This window comes from Capra hircus, chromosome 9 (assembly GCF_001704415.2).
Source record: "Capra hircus breed San Clemente chromosome 9, ASM170441v1, whole genome shotgun sequence".
In the NCBI taxonomy this organism is placed as follows: domain Eukaryota; kingdom Metazoa; phylum Chordata; class Mammalia; order Artiodactyla; family Bovidae; genus Capra; species Capra hircus.
Genome location: NC_030816.1, coordinates 7,154,199 through 7,176,940, shown reverse-complemented (window position 1 = coordinate 7,176,940; position 22,742 = coordinate 7,154,199). Strand labels below are relative to the sequence as shown.

The 22,742-nt window shown below is 41.6% G+C and overlaps 1 protein-coding gene across 1 annotated transcript in view; it reads right to left on the bottom strand.

Moving 5' to 3' along the window:
• Positions 1-22,742, bottom strand: part of BCKDHB (branched chain keto acid dehydrogenase E1 subunit beta) — a 261,887-nt gene that overhangs the window by 200,386 nt on the left and 38,759 nt on the right. The window contains exons 4-6 of the mRNA XM_018052910.1: positions 5,641-5,774; positions 5,263-5,418; positions 2,181-2,289 (exon numbers count right to left, since the gene is read on the bottom strand). Of these exons, the coding sequence (XP_017908399.1) occupies positions 2,181-2,289; positions 5,263-5,418; positions 5,641-5,774 (399 nt within the window). The remainder of the gene's footprint in view (positions 1-2,180; positions 2,290-5,262; positions 5,419-5,640; positions 5,775-22,742) is intronic.

Here is a 22,742-nt window from a genome sequence, read left to right as displayed (position 1 = left end):
CCACAACACAGCAACAGAAATGAGCCCCTGAAATGGCACAGAATCAATCACAGGGAAACTGCGGAAAAACTTTCGAGCCCCAATCTTCATCTGGCTCTTTCATAATCGCTCCCAGCACCAAACCTAAAACAAATTCCTCAAGCTCATTCTCTTAGCTGGAATCCTATAACATTAAACATTTTTCTCACCAATCCCAATTTCAAAATCCGTAACAAAGTGAATATTTTTCAAATGTTTCTTACTCAGTCTCTATTATTAAATACTGAAAAAAAAAAACCCTGTATTAATTGATTAGCTTGAATTGGTTGGCCTGACAAATACAATACTCATAGAGTATTCAAAGTAAGTAGAAATCAGACAGCTACTCTGTATGACACTGACATTCTCCTCTTCACCTAAGATTACAAATTGTTTTGTTAGTCACTTTTCATTCCATAATGGGATAGATAATAGTAGAGCTCTTAAAAAGTATATAGATTCAATTTAAAGTATGCTTAAGAGCAACTGAAAATCTGACAAATTTCCAAGGGAAATGTAAAATGGCAAAAGCATTCTGAAAAACTCTTCAGTAGAGTCTTAGAATATTCAACCTACATCTACTCTGTGACACACCAATTCTGTTCCTAGATGTTTATTTCCCCACCACCACCTCTAAAAGAGAAAGAAACAACATGTTCACAAAAACACTTATGCAAGAATGTCCAGAGCAGCCTTGTACAAAATAGACAAAAACTAAAAACAATGACGGTCATTTGTTCGTCAACAAAGGATAAACTGTGAAATATTCATACAGTGGAAATGCTACTCAGTAATAAGGAATAAACCCCTGATACAAGTAACATTATGAATGAATCTCAAAACTATCCTGCTGAGCTAAAGAAGGCAAACACAAAAGAATATATACAGCACTGATTTGTTTAGATGAACCCCAAAACTGTGTGCAGCTAATCTGTGCTAAAGGCAATTAGAAAGTGAGAAGAAGGGATTGGCAGAGAGAAGGCAGGAAGGAGCTTCCTGGAGCCATGAAAATTTTTCAGTCTTATTTTACAGAGTGGTTATGTAGACACATAAGACTGTCAAATCTATACAACTGAACACCTAATATCTTTATACATGTATTGAAATGTACATAATTCACATCACCGTAAAACAAAATGTTTCTCAGTTTAACTATTCATGGAAAAGAGTGATTTGCCAAAGCAATTGTTTCTCAAATTCAAAATAAAGATACACTTTAGGCAGAATAAACAGTTTGATGATTAAATGTCCTTTATGGCTGAAAAAGTAGCTATCATGGATGAGTGTTTACAGAATGACGATTCTAGATGATGAGCTAGAAGGAGGGTGACCAAACACTTCATCTGCCTCAGACGCCCATCCCAGTGTAGACCTTATGTCACAGCTTAATAGTGGCCCCTTCACTCTCTTTTGAACTGTGGTGCTAGAGAAGACTCTTTAGAAGTCCCTTGGACTGCAAGGAGACCAAACCAGTCAATCCTAATGGAAATCAACACTGAATATTCATTTGAAGGACTGAGGCTGAAACTGAAGCTCCAATACTTTGGCCACCTGATGTGAAGAATTGACTCACTGGAAAAGACTTTGATGCTGGGAAAGACTGAAGGCAGGAGAAGAAGGGCACAGCAGAGGATGAGATGGCTGGATGGCATCACCAACTCAATGGACATGAGTTTGAGCAAGCTCCAGGAGATGGTGGAGGACAGGGAAGCATGGCATGCTGCAGTCCACGGGGTCACAAAGAGTCGGACATGACTGAGTGAACAACAATTTCACTCTCAAAGGAATCCCAATTTAGATGAAGACCTATAAACACACTTTGGCTAAAAGGGCATTTATTATTTAGTACAATGAGTTCATTCACCTTTTTATTCAACTCACATCCACTTAACATCTACTGTGTAGCCAAACATAATCCCTACATTCTTGCTACCACTTCATATTGATTCTTTGTTTCCAAAATTAAGATTTAAATAACTATAGGATTTCCCCTAAAGTTAACTTAAAATATATAGATGAGGACAAACTAAGTATAGAAGAAATCAGATCTTTTTCCAAAATGGAAATACAAATCAAGCTTATTAAAGAAAAATTCTAATTTTGAACTATGCCATAAAAATGCATAAAGATGTTTATAAATATAAAATAAAGGAAACGTTTACCTGCTGCCCTGTAAAGTATTTTAGGTTCAAAAAATATACAAGGATTTTTATCCTCTATGCATGATAAAAGAAGTCCCTTGGCCTGGAAAGGGCTTCTGGGTACAACCACCTGCAAAAACAGATTATTTTTAAAGACAATTTTAGTGAAAATGTCTCCCAGTAAACTCATTTATAAGAGTCAAAATTTAAATAACCAATTGTTACTAATATAGAAATCTTGTACTTTTAGACTAATTACTATTAATCATAAAATTTACATATTGTCCAAAACAATTCCATTTGTTCCACAAATATTTATCACATGCCCACCATATTCTGGTAATTAAGATACTGTTATTTCTTCAAGAAGCTAAACTTCCACATACATTAAAAAATAAAAGGAAACCACAAAGAACACTCACCAAAGCAAATGAGTAAAGTTGTCGATATCTTCCTGTATTGGCCTCTAAAGTCTTTTCTGCTAATATTCTACTGCTGCTTTCAAAGGTATGCAAGTTTCTTCTCCAAATTTAACATGCTGAATAAAATCTCTTTTCCCATGATAAATCTGGCCTTCACTTCTTAAGTGGAAAAATAATCCACTGAACTTTATGATCGAGGTAATATAACATGTAGTTACTGCAAAATTTTCTGGTGGATCAGACAGTAAAGAATCTGCCTGCAATGCAGGAGACCCAGGTTCAATCCCTGGGTCAGGAAGATCCCCTGGAGAAGGGAATGGCAACCCACTCCAGTATTCTTGCCTGGAAAATTCCACAGACAAAGGAGCCTGGTAGGGTACAGTTCATGGGGTCAGAAGAGTCAGACACTGCTGAGGGACTAACACTTTCACTTCTGTTTTTCTTTTTTGCACTTCACTGCAAAACCAAAAAGAAAGTGTGGATCCGGCACACTTCCAGCTGGAGAAAGGGCTCAGGACTTGCTTGAAAATGAGGCTGACAATGAGGAAAGTGATAGTATAGGCAGCAGGTAGCAAGTGTGTTAACTGGACTAAACTCACTATGTGGATTAATTCACTTACTGTTCATAGCAATTCCATGAAGTAGCTATTATTATTTTCTCCAACTTAGAAATTAAAAGAATGAGGTGTAAGCAGGAACCAAGTAGCTTGCCCAAGGATACATCACTTGCTACATCAGAGATTTTCACCAGTTCTGACTCATCAGGTTCTTAACTTCTACATCACTTTGGTTCAAATCACAAGCTGTTGTCCAGTTTAATCATTTTTAAATAACTGCATACACCTAAGCGTCACATAGGAAGAGTTATCATCAAAATATATCTGAATTTATCACAAAGACTCAAATAAGATTGCTTGAAGCAAACTGTATTTGACTTTCAAAATCATTTTTATACAGTTTTAGTGAAGGAGTTTTATTTAAAAAATAAAATAGCACAAATCTCACTATTTTCTGAAAACAGACTGCTAAATAAACAGCTCATTGTAACACACCACGTCTTCACCTTATGTTCCTATTTTAGCTTTTCTTCATCTGCCTTCTTCATGTTTATCTTTAGCCTTTTGTACTATATGTGTATTCTCATTTAGGATAAAATAAAGGAGAAAATGTGGAGGGGAGCGAGGTCTTAAAAATACAGACATTAAACATGAATTGATCTTCAGCTCAAGCACAAAAATAACTGTTGACTGAAATGTTTCTGTCCCAAACTACCACTTGCAGCTTATATTAAAAAAATTATGCAAACCATTACTTAACTACAAAATTTTACAACTTTGATTTGGTTGAAAAAGTAGTAGAACATACACACACATCCACAAATGACTCCTGTTTTTGAAAAACAGGCATAAAGCCCTGGGTAGACATATCTATGAGTTTCTATAATGACTCACTGGAAAGCTTTTCAGAAAATAAAAAAGAAAACATTGTTAAAAATTGGGACATAAAATAAGCATATATATATATATATATATTTTTTAATCAAAGACCTAAAATTATTGTGGAAGGCTATAAAAGAGAGAGAGGCTGCAAAATTAATTGCTTGAGTAAGTATTACCTCATCCTGGACTAGAAAACACACCAAGGTAAAAAAGTCTTACGTCACTGTGTTTAAAAAGTAAGAAACAGACTGAAAGCAAAAGTTTTACTCCTCTGACTATGAGGTAAATATGGTCTAAGCAGTAGATTTATTAAAATTACGCCAGAATCAACTGTTTAGTGAGAAAGCTCCATTAGAAAGAAACAGAGCTTTGCACACTGCTACGTTTTTAATGGATAACCAGCAAGAACTTATTGTATAGCACATGGAACTCTGTTCAATGCTATATGGCAGCCTGGATGGGAGGGGAGTTTGGGGTAGAAGTGATACATGTATATGTAGAGCTGAGTCCCTTTGCCATTCACCTGAAACTATCAAAATATTGTTAACTGGCCATACCCCAATACAAAATAAAAAGTTTTTCTTAAGAAAATAGATAACCATTAAGAACCTGCTGTATAGCACAGGGAACTCTACTCAATTCTCTATAATGCTCTATATATAGGAAAAGAATCTAAAAAAAAGAGTGGATATATGTATATGTCTAACCAATTCACTTAGCTGTACACCTGGAACTAATAACATTGTAAATCACCTATACTCCAATAAAAATATTTTAAAAACACAGAAGAAAGAAACAGAGCTTTCTGCTCAAATGGAATTTGCAAGCATGGCCTTTCTATTGAACAAATTTGTGAAACGTGCCAAAGATAGATAGGAATGTATATCTTACTTTGTCATTTTCATTTTTATGTCTTGGTAAAATATGCTATTTTGATAAATAAATATGATTTTTATTGCAAAAAAAAAAGAGTTTTGAAAGAGGCGGTCTTATTATTTGAAGTGTATGAAATTAACATTAGGGTCAAGCCACTGTCACTTCAAAAAGAACAGTCTATAAACCTAGGCTGGGTGCTTAATCTAAAAGAAATAAAAGCTCTCTTTCTTAAAAACAATTAAATTCACATAAATTCCAAAAATTCTAATTGCTTTTCTCTAGATAAGCATATTAGTTAATACTAATAGAATGAACCAAAATGGAAACATCAAATGGAGAGCAAGCAAAGTACATTAGTGAAAATACCTTGATTCCTGGGCAGTGGGCAAAGAAAGCTTCAGGACTCTGGGAATGATAGAGAGCCCCATGGCCGACACAGCCCCAAGGGGACCGGATGGTGAGGCTTCCACAATTAAAAAGGTCCCCAGACCGGTAGCGATACTTGGCAGCTTCATTAACGATCTGAAGGGAAAAGAGAGAAGAGATATCTCATGATGAGTCCTTTTATTCCCATCCATTTTCTTAAGCCATTTTATCTAATCTTTAAATATATGCCCATAACAAAATAGCTCAAACGTAACAAAAAGTTCCTAAGATAGGGGGCAGGAGACTGGAGTTAAAAGTTCCAAACTTCATGGACTTGCCTTAGAAATGCTCCATTATGGCAAAACGCAATTTTCTCACCTGATCAAAAGCAGGGAAAATATAATCTGCAAACTGAATTTCTGCTATGGCGGTAGCACCAGTGACTGCGATTCCAATTCCAAACCCAACGATTCCTTGTTCACACAGTGGGGTATTAAAAACTCTATCTTTACCTACAAAAGATAAGAAAGTCACCCTCATATGGCAAATGAGAGTAATGTGATGCATGATACAACGGAAAATTCAGAGTTAATAACCCTGAGGTAGAGGAAACAAGCAACACATGAATGAGACAGTAAAGAAATAGTACAATGGTTGGTTTCAATGTAAATATAGTAATTATATTAACCAAGTAACCTAAATGTCCTAAATTAAGAGAAAGATTGTCACACTAAGAGAAAAGAAAGTAAAACCCAGCTACTTAAAAAAATAAATAAAGTAAATGTAAGGAAAAGGAAAAAAAATACACACACAAAATGAAAAACCTAAACCAAAAGAAGTTGATGTCACTACATTAAAAGCAAACAAACTAGACTTTAAGGGAAAAGGTACTACCAGAGATAAAGAGGGAAAATCCACACTGTCAAAGGAGCCAGTTCATAAGGATGACATAATTCCAAATTCATACTCATGTAAGTGACATGCATGCTCTATCTCTGAGTCATGCCTGACTCTTTTCAACCCCATGGACTGTAGCCCACCAGGCTCCTCTGTCCATGGGATCTTCCTGGCAGGAATACTGGAGTGGGATGCTACTTCCTCCTCCAGGAGATCTTCCCAGTCCAGGGATCAAACCCTTATTTCCTACTTGGCAGATAGATTCTTTACTACTGAGCCACCTGGGAAGTCCCATATAATAGTACAAACTGCAAATAAATAGAAAAAACTAACAATTAAAAGGATAATTAGATAGAATTCCCAATACAGTGGGAGATTTTCATGTACAAGTCTCACTGACAGAAAAAGCACATCAAATAAAAGAAAAAGCACCACTACTCGTGCCTGGAAAATCCCATGGACGGAGGGGCATGGTGGGCTACAGCCCATGAGGTCGCAAAGAGTCGGACACGACTGAGCAACTTCACATTCACTTTCACTTAATACTTATTAAAGGTAAAAACTGTTGAATATTTGAACATGGCTAACAAACATAACTGACAGAGAGCACCCAAGAGCTAAAAATATAAATTCTTTTCAAGTAAACACAGAATACACAGACACCAATTGACTACAGACCAAGCTATATATTCAATCAACAACATCCAAAAGATTAAAATCATACAGAACTCAGCCATTAAAAAGAATACATTTGAATCAGTTCTAATGAGATGGATGAAACTGGAGCCGATTATACAGAGTGAAGTAAGCCAGAAAGAAAAAACACCAATACAGTATACTGACACATATATACAGAATTTAGAAAGATGGTAATGATGACCCTGTATGCGAGACAGCAAAAGAGACACAGATGTATAGAATGGACTTTTGGACTCTGAGGGAGAGGGAAAGGGTGGGATGATTTGGGAGAATGGCATTGAAACATGTATAATATCATGTAGGAAACGAAGTGCCAGTCTATGTTCGATGCAGGATACAGGATGCTTGGGGCTGGTGCACGGGGATGATCCGGAGAGATGATGTGGGGTGGGAGGTGGGAGGGGGATTCGGGATTGGGGGCTTGTATACACCCTTGGTGGATTCGTGTCAATGTATGGCAAAACCAATACAGTATTGTAAAGTAAAATAAAGTAAAAATAAAATTAAAAAAAAAATCATACAGAGTATAATCTCAGACCATGGTGGAATTAAGCTAGAAGCCAATAGCAAATTTTTTAAAAGATACATGCCTCTGCACCCTCATGTTCACTATAATGTTTACAATAGCCAAGATATGAAAGTAACTTGAGGGTCCATTGATTGATGAATGGATAAAGATGTGACACAGAGAGAGAAATAGACAGACAGATATACATACACACACACACACACGCACGCACACGCACGCGCGCACACGCACGCGCGCGCACACACACAAACACACAATGGAATATCACTCAGCCATAACAAAGAATGAAATCTTGCCGTTTGCAACAATCTTTGGATGGACCTAGAGGGTATTTTGCTAAGTAAAATATGTCAGACAGAGAACGAAAAGCACTGTGTGATTTTATTCATATGTATAATCTGGAGGGGGAAAAAAAGAAGCAAAAACAAAAACCTAGGCTCACAAGCACAGACAATAGGTTGGTGGTTGCCAGAAGTAGGAATGAGAGTTAATAAGAATGAGTGAAGGTGGTCAAAAGTTAGAAACTTCCAGTTACAAAATAAAAAAGTCATGTAATGTACAGCCTTTTCATACTGCTCATGGGATTCTAAAGGCAAGAATGCTGAAGTGGTTTGCCATTCCCTTGACTTCCCTGGTGGCTCAGAGGTTAAAGCATCTGCCTCCAATGCAGGACACCCGGGTTCGATCCCTGGGTCGGGAAGATACCCTGGAGAAGGAAATGGTAACCCACTCCAGTATTCTTGCCTGGAGAATCCCATGGACAGAAGAGCCTGGCAGGCTACAGTCCACGGGGTCGCAAAGAGTCGGACACGACTGAGCAACTTCACTTCACTTCTCCAGTGAACCATGTTTCGTCAGAACTCTCTGCCACGATCCAGCCATCTTGGGTGGTCCTACATAGCATGGCTTATAGTTTCATTGAGTTAGATAAGGCTATGATCCATGTGATCACTTTGGTTAGTTTTCTGTGATTGATGCCTTTGAACTGTGGTGTTGGAGAAGACTCTTGAGAGTCCCTTGGACAGCCAGGAGACCAAACCAGTCAATCCTAAAGGAAAACAATCCTGAATATTCATTGGAGGGACTGACGATGAAGCTGAAGTTCCAATAATTTGAGCCACCTGATGCAAAGAGCCGACTCATTAGAAAAGATCCTGATGCTGGGAAAGATTGAAGGCAAGAGGAGAAGGGGATGACAGAGGACAATGCCTCAAAAAAAATTTTAAGCCTAAAAAAAGCATTAAATACATGGCTAAATATCCCATGTCCCAGAGAAGAAATTATAATGGAAACCAAAAAGTATTTTGCACTGAAAAAACTATGCATTAGTACTTATTGAAGAAGGAAATGGAAACCCACTACTCTTGCCTGGAAAATCCCATGGACGGAGGGGCATGGTAGGCTACAGCCCATGAGGTCGCAAAGAGTCGGACACGACTGAGCAACCTCACATTCACTTTCACTTAATACTTATTAAAATTCCAGTCTCGGTCATGGCAGAATAGCTTTCTTCACTCAAACACTCCCACATCAAATGATTCAAACATGGAGAGAATATAACCAACAACTACTTAAAGGCATGGGAGAACAAAAAAGCAGGCCTGAACAGAAGGAGACTTGACTCTTGAAGAAAAGGAAGCACGGGCGGGACGGGCTCCCCTGGGAGACCTGCCCAGGCTAAATGACTTGAGACAGCTAAGACGAAGACACACAGACTCAGTACTATCTTTTTTTAATATTTATTTATTTATTTGGCTGTGCCAGGTCTTAGTTGCAGCACACAAGATCTTTGATCTTCATTTAAGCATGCAGGCTCTCAGTTGCAGTATATGGGATCTACTTCCATGACTGGGAGGAGATTGAGCCCTGGCCCCCTACATTGGGAGCTCTGATTACTATTAATCTGCAGGATACCTTATCTGCATCATACAACTCAATTGTCACCTGAAATTTCACCACCTCTTGGCCAGTAGCAGGATTTCATGAAAAATTCTCATTTCAGAGAGCTACCCAGACATAAGCAATGGCCTAGCCAACAATCTAGCCAAGGGACCAAAAGTCTGGTGACTGATCAAGATTCATGTTTCATGTCCATAACCCAAGGATACCCATTCTTCTCGGTGCACAGAACTCACTTTCAGTTCAATCACTCCTTTGACAGTGACCCACACAGAGGGGAAGTGTTGGGAAACACTCTCAAGGCAGCTGCAGAAACTTGCAGCATGATTCATACTCATGGGGACCTGGGAATATCTACTAAGATCGTGACCTCCATCCTTCATCAGTTCTCCGTCTGCCTGCAAGTAGCTTGATACCTGCTGAAGAGCTAGGCTCCCACTGACCAAGCGCAACTCACTAGCTGAAAATGAACACAGATTCCAGCTGCCAAGGGCAGAATCCTGAACCCTGAAATACTGGAAGCACCATCACCAGATGAACAGGGTTCCTACCTATTCTCTGCTGCTTTAAGCGCCTGGATACCAGTATTTTTCATCTCAGTTAGTATGGCCCTTTTTACTGCTAGAGGGCAAAAGTGGAGTGTTCTACAGCTCTTACTTCAAAATGGTTTGAGGAAACTGTTTAATAACTCTCTCCAATGACTTCCTATGATCTCACAGAAACTGCTTCAACAAGAACTAAAGATTAAAAATCTGTTTTGAAAAGAAAAGAAAAACATAAATTTTTTAAAAATCTGCTTCTATTATCTCTCAAAGATGTCATGATGGAGGGTAAGAGCATAAATAAAATGCACAGTACTGGTAACTTCTTACACGCCATATTTCAATGGGTGAATTACTACATACAGGGATTGCACTCTCAGTCAAGCCTGTTCTGGGTTTAAGTACTATCACCACAAATTACTACACTTCCTAAGCCTCAGTTCCATTATCTGCAACAAATCGCTCACAATACTGAAAAGATTAAAACAATTCATACACTTGTTCAAATGTTTATAAAGTACCTAATATTGTCTAGACTCTATTCTTGATACAGAGGACACAGCAGCAAACAAAACCAAAAAAAAAAACAAATCCTATCCTTATGGAACTTACTAGTCGGGAAAAACAGACAATAAAAACAAAATAAATGACAAAGGACTTCCATGGTGATCTGGTGGTTAAGAATCCACCTGCCAATGCAAGGGACACGGGTTCAATTCCCGATCCAGGAAGATTCCACATGCCGGGGGCAGCTAAGCTCATGCACCACAACTTCTCAGCCTGCGTGTTTCAGAGCCTGTGCTCCACAAGAAAAGCCACCGCGATGAGACGCCCTGCACTGCAACTAGAAAGTAGCCCATGACTCATGGCAATGAGACAGCCTGTGTGCAGCAACAAAGACCCAGCACAGGGAGAGATAAATAAACTTAATTAATCAAAATAAATAAATAAAATACATGGTGCATGAGAGCATGACAAGAGCTAGAGAGAACAGTAAAGCAGGGAGCATTTAGGGGAGGGGACGTGGGACTCCAGTGGTCGTAGCCAGGAAGATCAGGGAGGCACCACTGCCTGATGACATTTAAAGGAAGAGCTGAAGAAGGTGAGGAAATATACCATGCATACGTCCCAGGGCATAAGTGTTCCGGACAGAGGGATTGGTGAGTGCAAAGGTCCTGGGGTATGAACATGCTCAGCATATTAGAGGCCAGTTATCAAGTCCAGAGGGCCTGGTGTGGAGTAAGAGAAATTGTGGGAAGACATGGAGTGGAAGAGTGAAGGGGATGGGCTGGGGAGGTGGGAGAGGTCAGACAGGGCCTTGTAGGGTTGGGGGCGGGGGGGTGGTCACGGTAAACATTCTGACTTTGCCTGTGAGAATGAGTCAGTGAGCATGTGAGCAAGACGGGAAGACATGGAGCAAAGTCACCCATCCTCCAAATCGCATTCCAGCAGGAGCCCTCTGGCTGGTCCTTGGTGACCAGCCTGTAAATAGGCAAATATGGACCCGGCAAGACTGATAACAGGAGGCTGCAATCACCCCCGCAAGAGATGATGACACAGAAGAGCAGCAAAGGTGTGAGTATCCAGATAGACAGTCTAAAGACAGCATCAGAAGGATTTACTGAGGAAATGGACGTGAGGCAGAGTCAGGGAAGTGCGCAGGGCAATTTAGAGACTTTTTGACTCGGGCAGCCCGAGGACAGTTACCACTGCTCAAGGAAGGGAAAATTATGAAGCAGGTGGAGGTAAGAGATCAGAAGTCCTACTGTGGAGATGTTACGTCTGAGCTGTGCCTTTAGACACAGAGGGAAAGCCGTTCTTTGGACTGTTAGGTGTATGAGTTGGAAGTCTTCAGCATGAAGATTAAAAACCATGGGACTGATGAGACTCCCAAGTATATTTAAATGCGTACATGGAGAGGAGATACCCAGTGCTAAAAAAGACATGGTGTGGGACTTCCCTGATGGTCCAGTGGCTAAGAATTCACCTTGTAATGCAAGGGACACAGGTTAGATCCCTGGTTGGGAAGCTAAGATCTCACATGCCCACATACAGCAGTAATGAAGCCCGAGTATTAGAAAACCTGAGCGCCGTAACTAAAGAATCCATGCGCCACAACTACAGTCCACGGGGCCACACCTAGAGAGTCCATGCGCCACAAATAGAGAGTCCACGCACCACAAATAGAGAGTCCATGCATCACAAATACAGAGTCATGGGCCACAACTACAGTCCACGCACGACAACCAGAGAGTCCACGCGCCACAACTACAGTCCACACGCCACAACTCAAGAGTCCACACACCACAACTACAGTCCACGCGCCACAACTCGAGAGTCCACGCGCCACAACCAGAGAGTCCACGCACCACAACTCGAGAGTCCACGCGCCACAACTACGGTCCACGTGCCACAACTAGAGAGTCCACGTGCCACAACTCGAGAGTCCAGGCGCCACAACCAGAGAGTCCACGCGCCACAACTACACTCCACGCACCACAACTCGAGAGTCCACGCGCTACAACTACGGTCCACATGCCACAACTAGAGAGTCCACGCACCACAACTAGAGAGTCCATGTGCCACAAATAGAGAGTCCATGCACCACAAATAGAGAGTCCTACCATCAAAACTAGAGACTCCACGGGCCACAAATAGAGAGTCCACGCGCCACAACTAGAGAGTCCATGCGTCACAAGTAAAGAGTCCACGGGCCACAGGTAGAGTCCACGGGCCACAACTAGAGAGTGCACGCGCCACAACTAGACAGTCCACGCGCCACAACTGGAGAGGCCACGCATAACAACGAGAGAGTCCACGTGCCACAACTAGAGTCCACGCACCACAACTAGAGAGTCCACGCACCACAACCAGGGAGTCCATGCACCACAACTAGAGAGTCCACGGGCCACAACTAGAGAGTCCACGGGCCACAACTAGAGAGTCCACACACCACAAACAGGGAGTCCTAGCATCAAAACTAGAGACTCCACGGGCCACAAATAGAGAGTCCACGCACCACAACTAGAGAGGCCACGCATAACAACTAAAGAGTCCACGTGCCACAGGTAGAGTCCACGCACCACAACCAGAGAGTCCACGTGCGACAACTAGAGAGGCCACGCGCCACAACTACAATCCACGCGCCACAACTAGAGAGTCCACACGCCACAACTAGAGAGTCCACGGGCCACAACTAGAGAGGCCACGCGCCACAACGAGAGAGTCCACACGCCACAACTAGTGAGGCCACGCATGACAACTAGAGAGTCCACTTGCCACAACTAGAGTCCACGCGCCGCAACCAGGGAGTCCACGCACCATAACCAGGGAGTCCGCGTGCCACAACTAGAGAATCGATGCACCACAACTAGTGAGTTCACGGGCCACAATTAGAGAGTCCACGGGCCACAACTAGACTACACGTGCCACAACCAGGGAGTCCACGTGCCACAACTAGAGTGTCCATGCACCACAACTAGAGAGTCCACGCGCTGCAACTAGAGAGGCCACGCATAACAACTAGAGCGTCCATGTGCCACAACTAGAGTCCATGCGCCACAACCAGGGAGTCCACGGGCCACAACTAGAGAGTCCATGTGCCACAACTAGAGTCCACGCGCCACAACTAGGGAGTCCACGCACCACGACTAGAGAATCCACACACCACGACTAGAGAATCCACACACCACGACTAGGGAGTCCACACGCCACAACCAGAGAGTCCACGCACCACAACTAGAGAGTCCATGCATAACAACTAGAGAGTCCACGTGCCACAACTAGAGTCCATGCGCCACAACCAGGGAGTCCACATGCCACTAGAGAGTCAACGCGCCACAACCAGAGAGTCCACGGGCCACAACTAGAGACTCCACGGGCCACAACTAGAGTCCATGCGTCACAACTAGAGAGGCCACACACCACAACAGGAGAGGCCAGCGCCACAACTACAGTCCACGCACCACAACTAGAGAGGCCACGCGCCACATCTAGAGAGGCCACGCGCCACATCTAGAGAGGCCGCGCCACAACTAGAGTGTCCACACGCCACAACTAGACAGTCCAGGCGCCACAACTAGAGAGGCCACGCACCACAACTAGAAAGGCCACGCACCACCACTAGGGAGTCCACGCGCCATAACTAGAGAGTCCACGTGCCACAATTAGAGTCCACGCACCACAACTAGAGAGTCCACGCACCACCACTAGAGAGTCCACGCGACACAACTGGAGACTCCACAGGCCACAACTAGGGAGTCCACGGGCCACAACTACAGTCCACGTGCCACAACTATAGAGTCCACATGGCACAACTACAGAGACCACGCAACACAAATAGAGAGTCCACAGGCCACAACTAGAGAGTCCACATGCCACAACTAGAGAGTCCACACACCACATCCAGAGAGTCCATGCGCCACATCTAGAGAGGCCGCGCCACAACTAGAGTGTCCACACACCACAACTAGACAGTCCAGGCGCCACAACTAGAGAGTCCACGTGCCACAACTAGAGATTCCACGTGCCACAACTAGAGAGTCCACGCACAACAACAGAGTCCATACGCCACAACTAGAAAGTCCAAGCATCACAACTGGATTTCACGTGCCGCAATAAAAGATCCTGCATGACGCAAGAAAGGCCCCATGTGCCTCAACTGAAAGCCGACAAAGCCAATTCATTCATTCATTTTTAAAAGACAAGATGTGAAAAATAATTAGCAACCTTGGAAAGGACAAAACAGCCAGAATTTGGAGGCAAACTAGCAGAACGTGCTGGCCTACAAGTCAGACGAAGTGATCCTAAGAGACTACAGTGACCTTAGCCACGTGCTGTCAGCTGGAAAGTAAGATAGACAGCCAAGAGGAATGTGCTGTGCGGCTCAGGAAACTCAAACAGGGGCTCTCTATCAACCTAGAGGGTCGGATGGGGAAGGGGATGGGAGGGAGCTTCAAAAGGGAGGGGATGCATGTAGACCTACGGCTGACTCAGGTTGGAGTTTGACAGAAAACAGCAAAATTCTGTAAAGCAATTACCCTTCAATGAAAAATAAATTAATTAAGAAAAAGAAAAGTGAGATGAGGGCTGACCACTTTCTAACTGGTGACCCAGATATAACAGTGTCTGCCAGGTGAGAGGAAGGGAAAAAACAAAGGCCTGATTCAAGAGGGATGGGAGAATAGAAACTGCAGACAAGGAATAATAACAATTTCACTTGGAGAAATTTGCTGTAAAGGAAAAAAGAGAAAAGCAGCAACAACTAGCTGAAGAAGAATATGGAATCAGTAGAGGGGTTATTTTAATATGGAAGAAACAGAAGGATATTTGCAGGCTGGTAGAAATGATGAGTTGGGGTGGGGGCGTGGAATTTGATGATTGAGAAAACTAATGAAATGGAGAGAAGGATGAGCGAGCGGAGCCATGTGCTTGAGACAGCGACAGAGGAAGAGTGGCTCCGGGGTGGAGAGTGATAGGAACCCTTACGCTCACTCAGAGAGAAGGCACGTGTGGGCACTGATGCTGGAACACAGGGAGATGCAGTGGAGAGTCTGCCGAAGTTCTCTGTTCTCTCCATCTGTCTTAGTAAAATGTGAATGAGACTATTAGCTAAGAGAAGGATGGGGGAGCCTGGTGGGCTACAGTCCATGGGGTCTCCAAGACACAACTGAGCAACTCACACACACACACACACACACACACAAGGATGGGGGAGGCAGTGTTTTTTGTTTGTTTTTTTTTTTTTGGTCACACTGTGGCATGTAGGATCTTAGTTCCCAGACCATGGATCAAACCTGTGCCCCCAGGATGGAAGTGTGGAATCCTAACCACTGGGCCACTAGGGAATTCTGGGGAGGCAGTGCTGAGAAAAGAGCATATGAAATAGTCATACAGGAACATGTAGCCTGGGTGGGCCCTGAAGGTCACCAGTATTGATCTGAAAGTGAGTTCACTTGACAAGATGATATGTTTTGCTCCAACAATATTCAGCTCAGGATTGAGGATACAGACAATGATGGATTTAACCAGCATTGAATTTTGCCAAGCAAATCGTGGCATGGAATTTAAAGTGGGTATAAAGGGAAGAAAGGTCATCAGGGGAGTGAGAGTCAGTGACAGGGTGGCAGGATTCATGAACTTCAAGGATCAAGACCGTCAAAGGATTGTTAGGGCGGAGGCATGAGAGGCAGTGAGCTGGGGAGGCTCGAGGTGGAGATCAGAGTTGAGAAGGTTTCATATTGAGAGGATGGAGGGACTAGGAATGACAGTCTGGGGCAGGACCATAAGAGTGAAAAGCCAAGGTGGGATGGAACGCGAGATCCCTAGAGCAAAGGATAAAACGTAAGAAGGGCATCCAGGTGGAAGCTGACAGGAGCGCCGGCACGGCTGGCGGCGAGCCACGCTAGGCAGAGAGGGCTGGCCTGCAGTCAGCAGGCTCCAAGGAAGGGCAGCATCAGCACTTGCTGTCCAAGACATAGTGGGCTGCTTATTGCAAACAGTCAGCAAGTGTTTACTTTCAGAGACTAAATCAGACAATCAGAACCAGGCTTCTTTGGACTTAGAATTCAACTCTAGGGACTTCCCTGATAGTCCAGTGATTAAGACTTCACCTTTCAACGCAGAGGATATGGGTTCAATCCCCGATCAGGGAACTAAGATCCCACATGCTTTGAGGCCAAAAAACCAAAACATAAGATAGAAACTAAATTATAACAAATTCAATGAAGACTTTAAAACCAGTTCACATCAAAAAAAAAAAAAAAAAAGGCAATCAAATCTGTATGAATGTGTCTTTACTTTCTGAAATAACCAAACTCAACTTTTTGCTATTTGGAACCAAACTTCTAGAATTCAGTACATTTAAGTAGTGATTATATATATGCATTAAGGATGTGATTACATAATCTCACAGAGACCACATGGTCACTTTAGGTCAGGTGGTACAAAAATTGGATATTCCTGAAACACATGATAATTTAAAATATTCAACCAAGTGATAAACAAAACCTAAGATAAGCTGCAATTCCTATGGCAGCTAAAGGCTATAAGGACAAACCTATTTCTGAGGCTCCAAGATCACTGTGTTAGGGGAAGCATACTGACTGAAACCGCCCACCCTGGCCAGGCACCACAGTAACCATTTGCATGAGTTGTTTTACGACAGGATGTCCTGGTAAGGAACAGGGAACCAGAAGAGTTCAGGAAAGGTCAAAAGGAGACACCACATGTCTGACAACCTCTCAGAATCCTTCTCTCTGGCATCCATCTTGGCTGAACAAGGCGTGCACCACCAGGAAGGACTGTGAGTCAGAATGATTACCTAAAGACAACCCGGAAACTAATGCCATCACCATAAAAATATGAGAATGCGAGCCACGCGGCAGAGCTGTTCTCCTGGGTTCCCTTACCCCACTGCTCTCCACCTGGGTGCCCTTTCCCAATAAAATCTCTTGCTTTGTCAGCACATGTGTCTCCTCAGACAATTCATTTCTGAGTGTCAGACAAGAGCCCAGTTTCGGCCCTGGAAGGGTTCCCCCTTCCTGCAACAGTTGTAAGAGGGACAGATACAAAGTACTGCAAACAAACTCAATCAATGTTTACTTAGGTGATTAGCGGCTGTGAGTTCACATGAAGGAAAAAAGTATGCCTACTCTGAAAGTTCTTCAATGCCCAACAGCCTTGCACTGAGTCAGAAAAGAGTAAGTAATAGCTGGATTACTTCTTACTGAACTTAAGATAACTGAGTAAGATTAACATTTCAGGTAAACTTATGGTTACTGATAACACAGTAACAGGAATAGAAGATATTCACTTGCAGCAACATGGATGGAACTAGAAGTTATCATACTAAGCGAGGGAAGTCAGAGAGAGAAAGACAAATGCCATATGATATCACCTATATGTAGAATCAAATGCAACACAAATGAACTTATCTATGAAACGGAAACAGACTCACAGACATAGAAGACAGACTTGTTCCCAGGGTTGGGGGGCGTGGGCTGGGGAGCGGGTAGGAATGGATTGGGAGTTTGGGGTTAACAGATGCAAACTATTATATATAGGATGGATAAAACAAGGTCCTACTGTATGGCACAGGGAACTATATTCAATATCCTATGATAAACCATAATGGAAAAGAATATGAAAAAAAAAATATATATATATGTATAACTAAATCACTTTGCAGTACACCAGAAACTAATGCAACATTGTAAGTCAACTAGACTTCAAAATACTAAATCAACTATACTTCAACACACTAAAAAATAAATTTTAAAAATTGAAAAGAGAGAAAAGATATTCATACAGCATACCACTTTCTTATATTTTGCTACCTTTGCTTAAGCTTTAGGCTAATATCTTTGTGTAACTCCATGATCCCCTGAGTCAATGAAAATGCGAAGAATGCATTAGTGTAGATGGTTGACCATTTAAATAAATGACTTCAGCTTCTCATTTGTTAAAGATTAAGTATAAAGTCATACCACCACTTTCTAACTTTTTTTTTTTTTTGTAAAGAGAATGTGATTAAGAAGTTGGACATCCCTGGCAGCATACTCTCTGTTGAAGTTATCATCCACTAAATGACGCCAAACATCAAAACAACAGCGGCTGACTTCTCTGTCCAAAGAATCACAAATGAGCAAATCGAGTCCACCAGTGAACCCGGTTCCCTATGACATCTATCATCCAAATGGAAAATATGTCTGGGAATGTTAGGATACCAAAGATAATTAACAGATGTTAATTGATCAACAGTCCTAACCTGAGTAGTCCCAGGAAAACGGGACTGTCCTTGGTAAACCAAAACTTATTATTAGAGTAAGGAATATTATGGAAACTTAGGCTTCTCTGGTAGCCCAGATGGTAAAGACTCTGCCTGCAATGCAGGAGACCTGGGTTTGATCCCCAGATTGGGAAGATTCCCTGCAGAATGGAATGGTAACCCACTCCAACTGTTGATCAGAGAATTCCATGGACAGAGGAGCCTAGAGAGCCACAGTTCAGGGGGTTGCAAAGAATTGGACACAACTGAACAACTAATACACACAAGTGGAAACTTATAGGGGAAATATAAACCAAGTACTTAGCCATAACTAAACTACCATTGATTAGCATCCTAAATTAGGCTACTCTTGATCCATAACTAGAAAACGGAAGAGTTGACTTAGCACTCCCACCATCAAGGTAGTAGTCATGGTGTACTACCTGGAGGGGCACTCTGAGGCATGCAGCCCAGCTCCCCCGTGTGAAGAGCTTGTTGCTCTGGTTCCTAAGAGTGCTCTCAGCAAACCGACACCAGCTGTCACCCCTTCAGAGACTGCCTCAACCACACCGAACCTCCAAATTCAAGGTCATGCTTGGTGGCCACTATCCAATAATTGATCAGTGTGAGCATAAAGGACTGCTCATTTCAGCTCAACTAGGGACAACTCAAAAGGGTCATCATGGCTCCAGAGATCCCACAGGTTGGCCAAGGCCATCCTTTGAACTGTATCCCTTTTGGACAGTTCCTTTCTGCTTTCAGAAGGTGCCAGGTTGTAGGGTTTCCAGATTTAGTAAGTTTGCCTCTATTTACAATGATCTTATAGCAACATTCTCCAAATTGTAGCCTCTAGGCAACAATAGCTAGAAAGTGCTGTTTGGGTGTCTTTTCCTATAGATTCTACCTCTATTATATTCTGAATACTACTGGGAAATAGATCTGGGTTACTATAATCGATAAGACAGGAGAATTAAAGATGATAAAAATCAACCAGGAGCAAATGTGCTTAGTAAATGTTTACTCAATGAATGGATAGATGAAATGCAGACGTCTCACTGTAACTAGTGAGTCTACAACTCTAGGTGCAGAACCAGCAATGTCCAGATCCTGCGAAGTCCAAATCAGTTCCAAGGATTTAATGATCAGATTAGAATCCATGAGCTCCTCTACTGAGAATACAGACTACATGTCACTCATCTTTGAACACTCAGTAGTACCTAGCACAATGCTTTGAACTTAGCAGTCATTCAATAGTTTTGCTTGAGTGACCAGATTTAAAAGGCCCATCATGCCTGGGCTAAAAGGCACGTAGTCTGTGACAATGAGGGTGTAGTGACCCAGATTTGATCCCTGGGTCAGGAAGATGCCCTGGAGAAGGGAATGGCAACCCACTCCAGTATTCTTGCCTGAAGAATTCCTTGGACAGAGGAGTCTGGCGAGCTATAATCCATGGGGTCACAAAGAGACACAACTGAACAACTAACACTTTCAGTACAACTTTTCAACAATGACCCACCAAGCATTCTAAACACAGAGATATGCCAGGAAGGCAGACAATAGTTTAGTTGAAATCGATACGTAATAATACATACATGAAACTTTTCATTCAAATAATGGGGAGATGTGACCGTGAAGGGACTACAGACTCACCCAGGCATAAAGAAGAGAACTATCTTCAGTCATCCTAGTGACTTATGTCGTCTTTAACATGTAACATTTTTTAAATGTTATAAATGAAGAAACTGAATGACCAAAATAACATTAAAATGAGAAATGATAGCCAACATTTGGGGAAATTATAAAATCAGTGAATAGAAACTGAAATAGGGAACATCTGGTCGGGATGAGCACTATGTTTGAGGTATAATAACGTTCAATATCAGAGACCACGATTGCTCAGACGAAGTACTAGATGGATAACTTTTAAGGGAAAGATATTTTCTTGTACTTCTAATGTCAACTTAAATCAATTTTAATACATATAAAATTAAACTCAGCATTTATTACCCTTATTAAAAGAAAAAGGCAAAAATCTGAAATACAAAAAAAAAATCTGATAATTAAATTCAAGTTAACAGCAAAACTGAAGCATAACAAATAATGGTTTTCTGCTGCAGCAATGTAGCATCAGATCAGATTCTATACATAATCTTCATTTTTTAAATCATTCTGATGAAAAAATGCCTTTTCACTTAAATTCACCATATGTAATAATATATGTAACCTCATGGCTTTCTTTGACAACTGATAATCAGATCTCATACTAAAAAAAGAAGAAAAAAACACCCATAGCATTCCTTGAATGCTAATTTTAAGGAAGGTACTTTGAAATAAAGTTGGTATCACAACCACATTGAAATCCTTATCAAATGTGTAAACATTCAATTACTACTGGAATCAGGTATAGAAAATTCTTCAGTGTTTAATTATTGATATACCAACTACTAATGAACTGTTGAAAGTTAAATGGAATCTGTGAAATTCATCTGTCTGTGACTTGAATGTGTTATTGCTATAATGCTGGTTTCTCTGGGTCTGGCACACAGAGATGCTATTAGTATTAGCACAGTTTGTTATCTGAATCTCAGTGAACACTTCATATATTTCAGACACTGTGAAGTAGCTGGTATTCACATAGCACAAACACAGCCAACAATAACACCAGCTTTATCACATGGCAATATTTGGTTACATAGCAGGTGATTCAGATGATATGCTTATATTATTTTTTAAGATTATCACTGATACTAAAACTTTTAAACTTTTTTTTCTATCTTAACTGCAATCACTTTTATTCTATTTTTAGACCTCTTATTGGAGTATAGTTGCCTGCCAATACAGGAGATGCAGGTTCAATCCCTGGATTGGGAAGATCCCCTGGAGAAGGGAATGGCTAACCACTCCCATATTCTTGCCTAGAAAATCCCATTGGCAGGAGCCTGGTGGGCTACAGTCTATGGGGTTGCAAAAGAGTTAGATACAACTTAGCAACTAAAGAAAAGCAACAAATGAAAGGGGCAGAAAGCAGGAAAACCAATTATAGAATCATCATATCCTACCACTGCTGAATATCTTCTCACCAGCTCCACATCTTCAAAAAAGGAAACTGAGTCTTGATTTAAGTGTAGCCTTGGTTCCTTTACAAAGACTTGTTCTATTCTATTAGAGAAGTTTCTTCCCTAAATTGGCTGTTGCAAATGACTCAACTCATCAATGCTAAAATGTATCAAATTAGAACTTAATGATCTGGCACCACAGTCACAGAGGAAAAATAATTCTGAACATTTAATCTGAATGTAAAAATTCTTTATAAACAATATCCTCAAATTCCCTGATGTTTCTCTAAAAACTAAAGCAAATAAAATAGCAGGTTTAAGCCATCACAGCATGTAACATACTTACCAACAACAAAGTAAAACAAAAGGCATCTTTAAAGCAGTGATTTTAAAAATGATCAAGAAACCACAAGAGAATTCCTTTACAAGAACCTTGAAAAGAGGTGCTTAAAACTTTGAGTCAATAATTAATTGCATTGCAATATAGCACACTTACTCTGCACAAGTGTATATATGTTTCTACCTTGAAAAGGCAGTATGAAATCTACAAGTTCAGTTCAGTTCATTTCAGTTCAGTTGCTCAGTTGTGTCCGACTCTTTGCGACCTCATGAACTGCAGCATTCTAGGCCTCCCTGTCCATCACCAACTCCCAGAGTTTACCCAAATTCATGTCCATTGAGTCAGTGATGCCATCCAACCATGTCATCCTCTGTCGTCCCCTTCTCCTCCCGCCCTCAATCCTTCCAGCATCACAGTCTTTTCAAATGAGTCAGCTCTCTGCACCAGGTGGCCAAAGTACTGGAGTTTCAGATTCAACATCAGTCCTTCCAGTGAACACCCAGGACTGATCTCCTTTAGGATGGACTGGTTGGATCTCCTTGCAGTCCAAAAGACTCTCAAGAGTCTTCTCCAACACCACAGTTCAAAAGCATCAATTCTTCAGCGCTCAGCTTTCTTCACAGTCAAACTCTCACATCCATACATGATCACTGGAAAAACCATAGCCTTGACTAGATGGACCTTTGTTGACAAAGTAATGTCTCTGCTTTTTAATATGCTGTCTAGGTTGGTCATAACTTTCCTTCCAAGG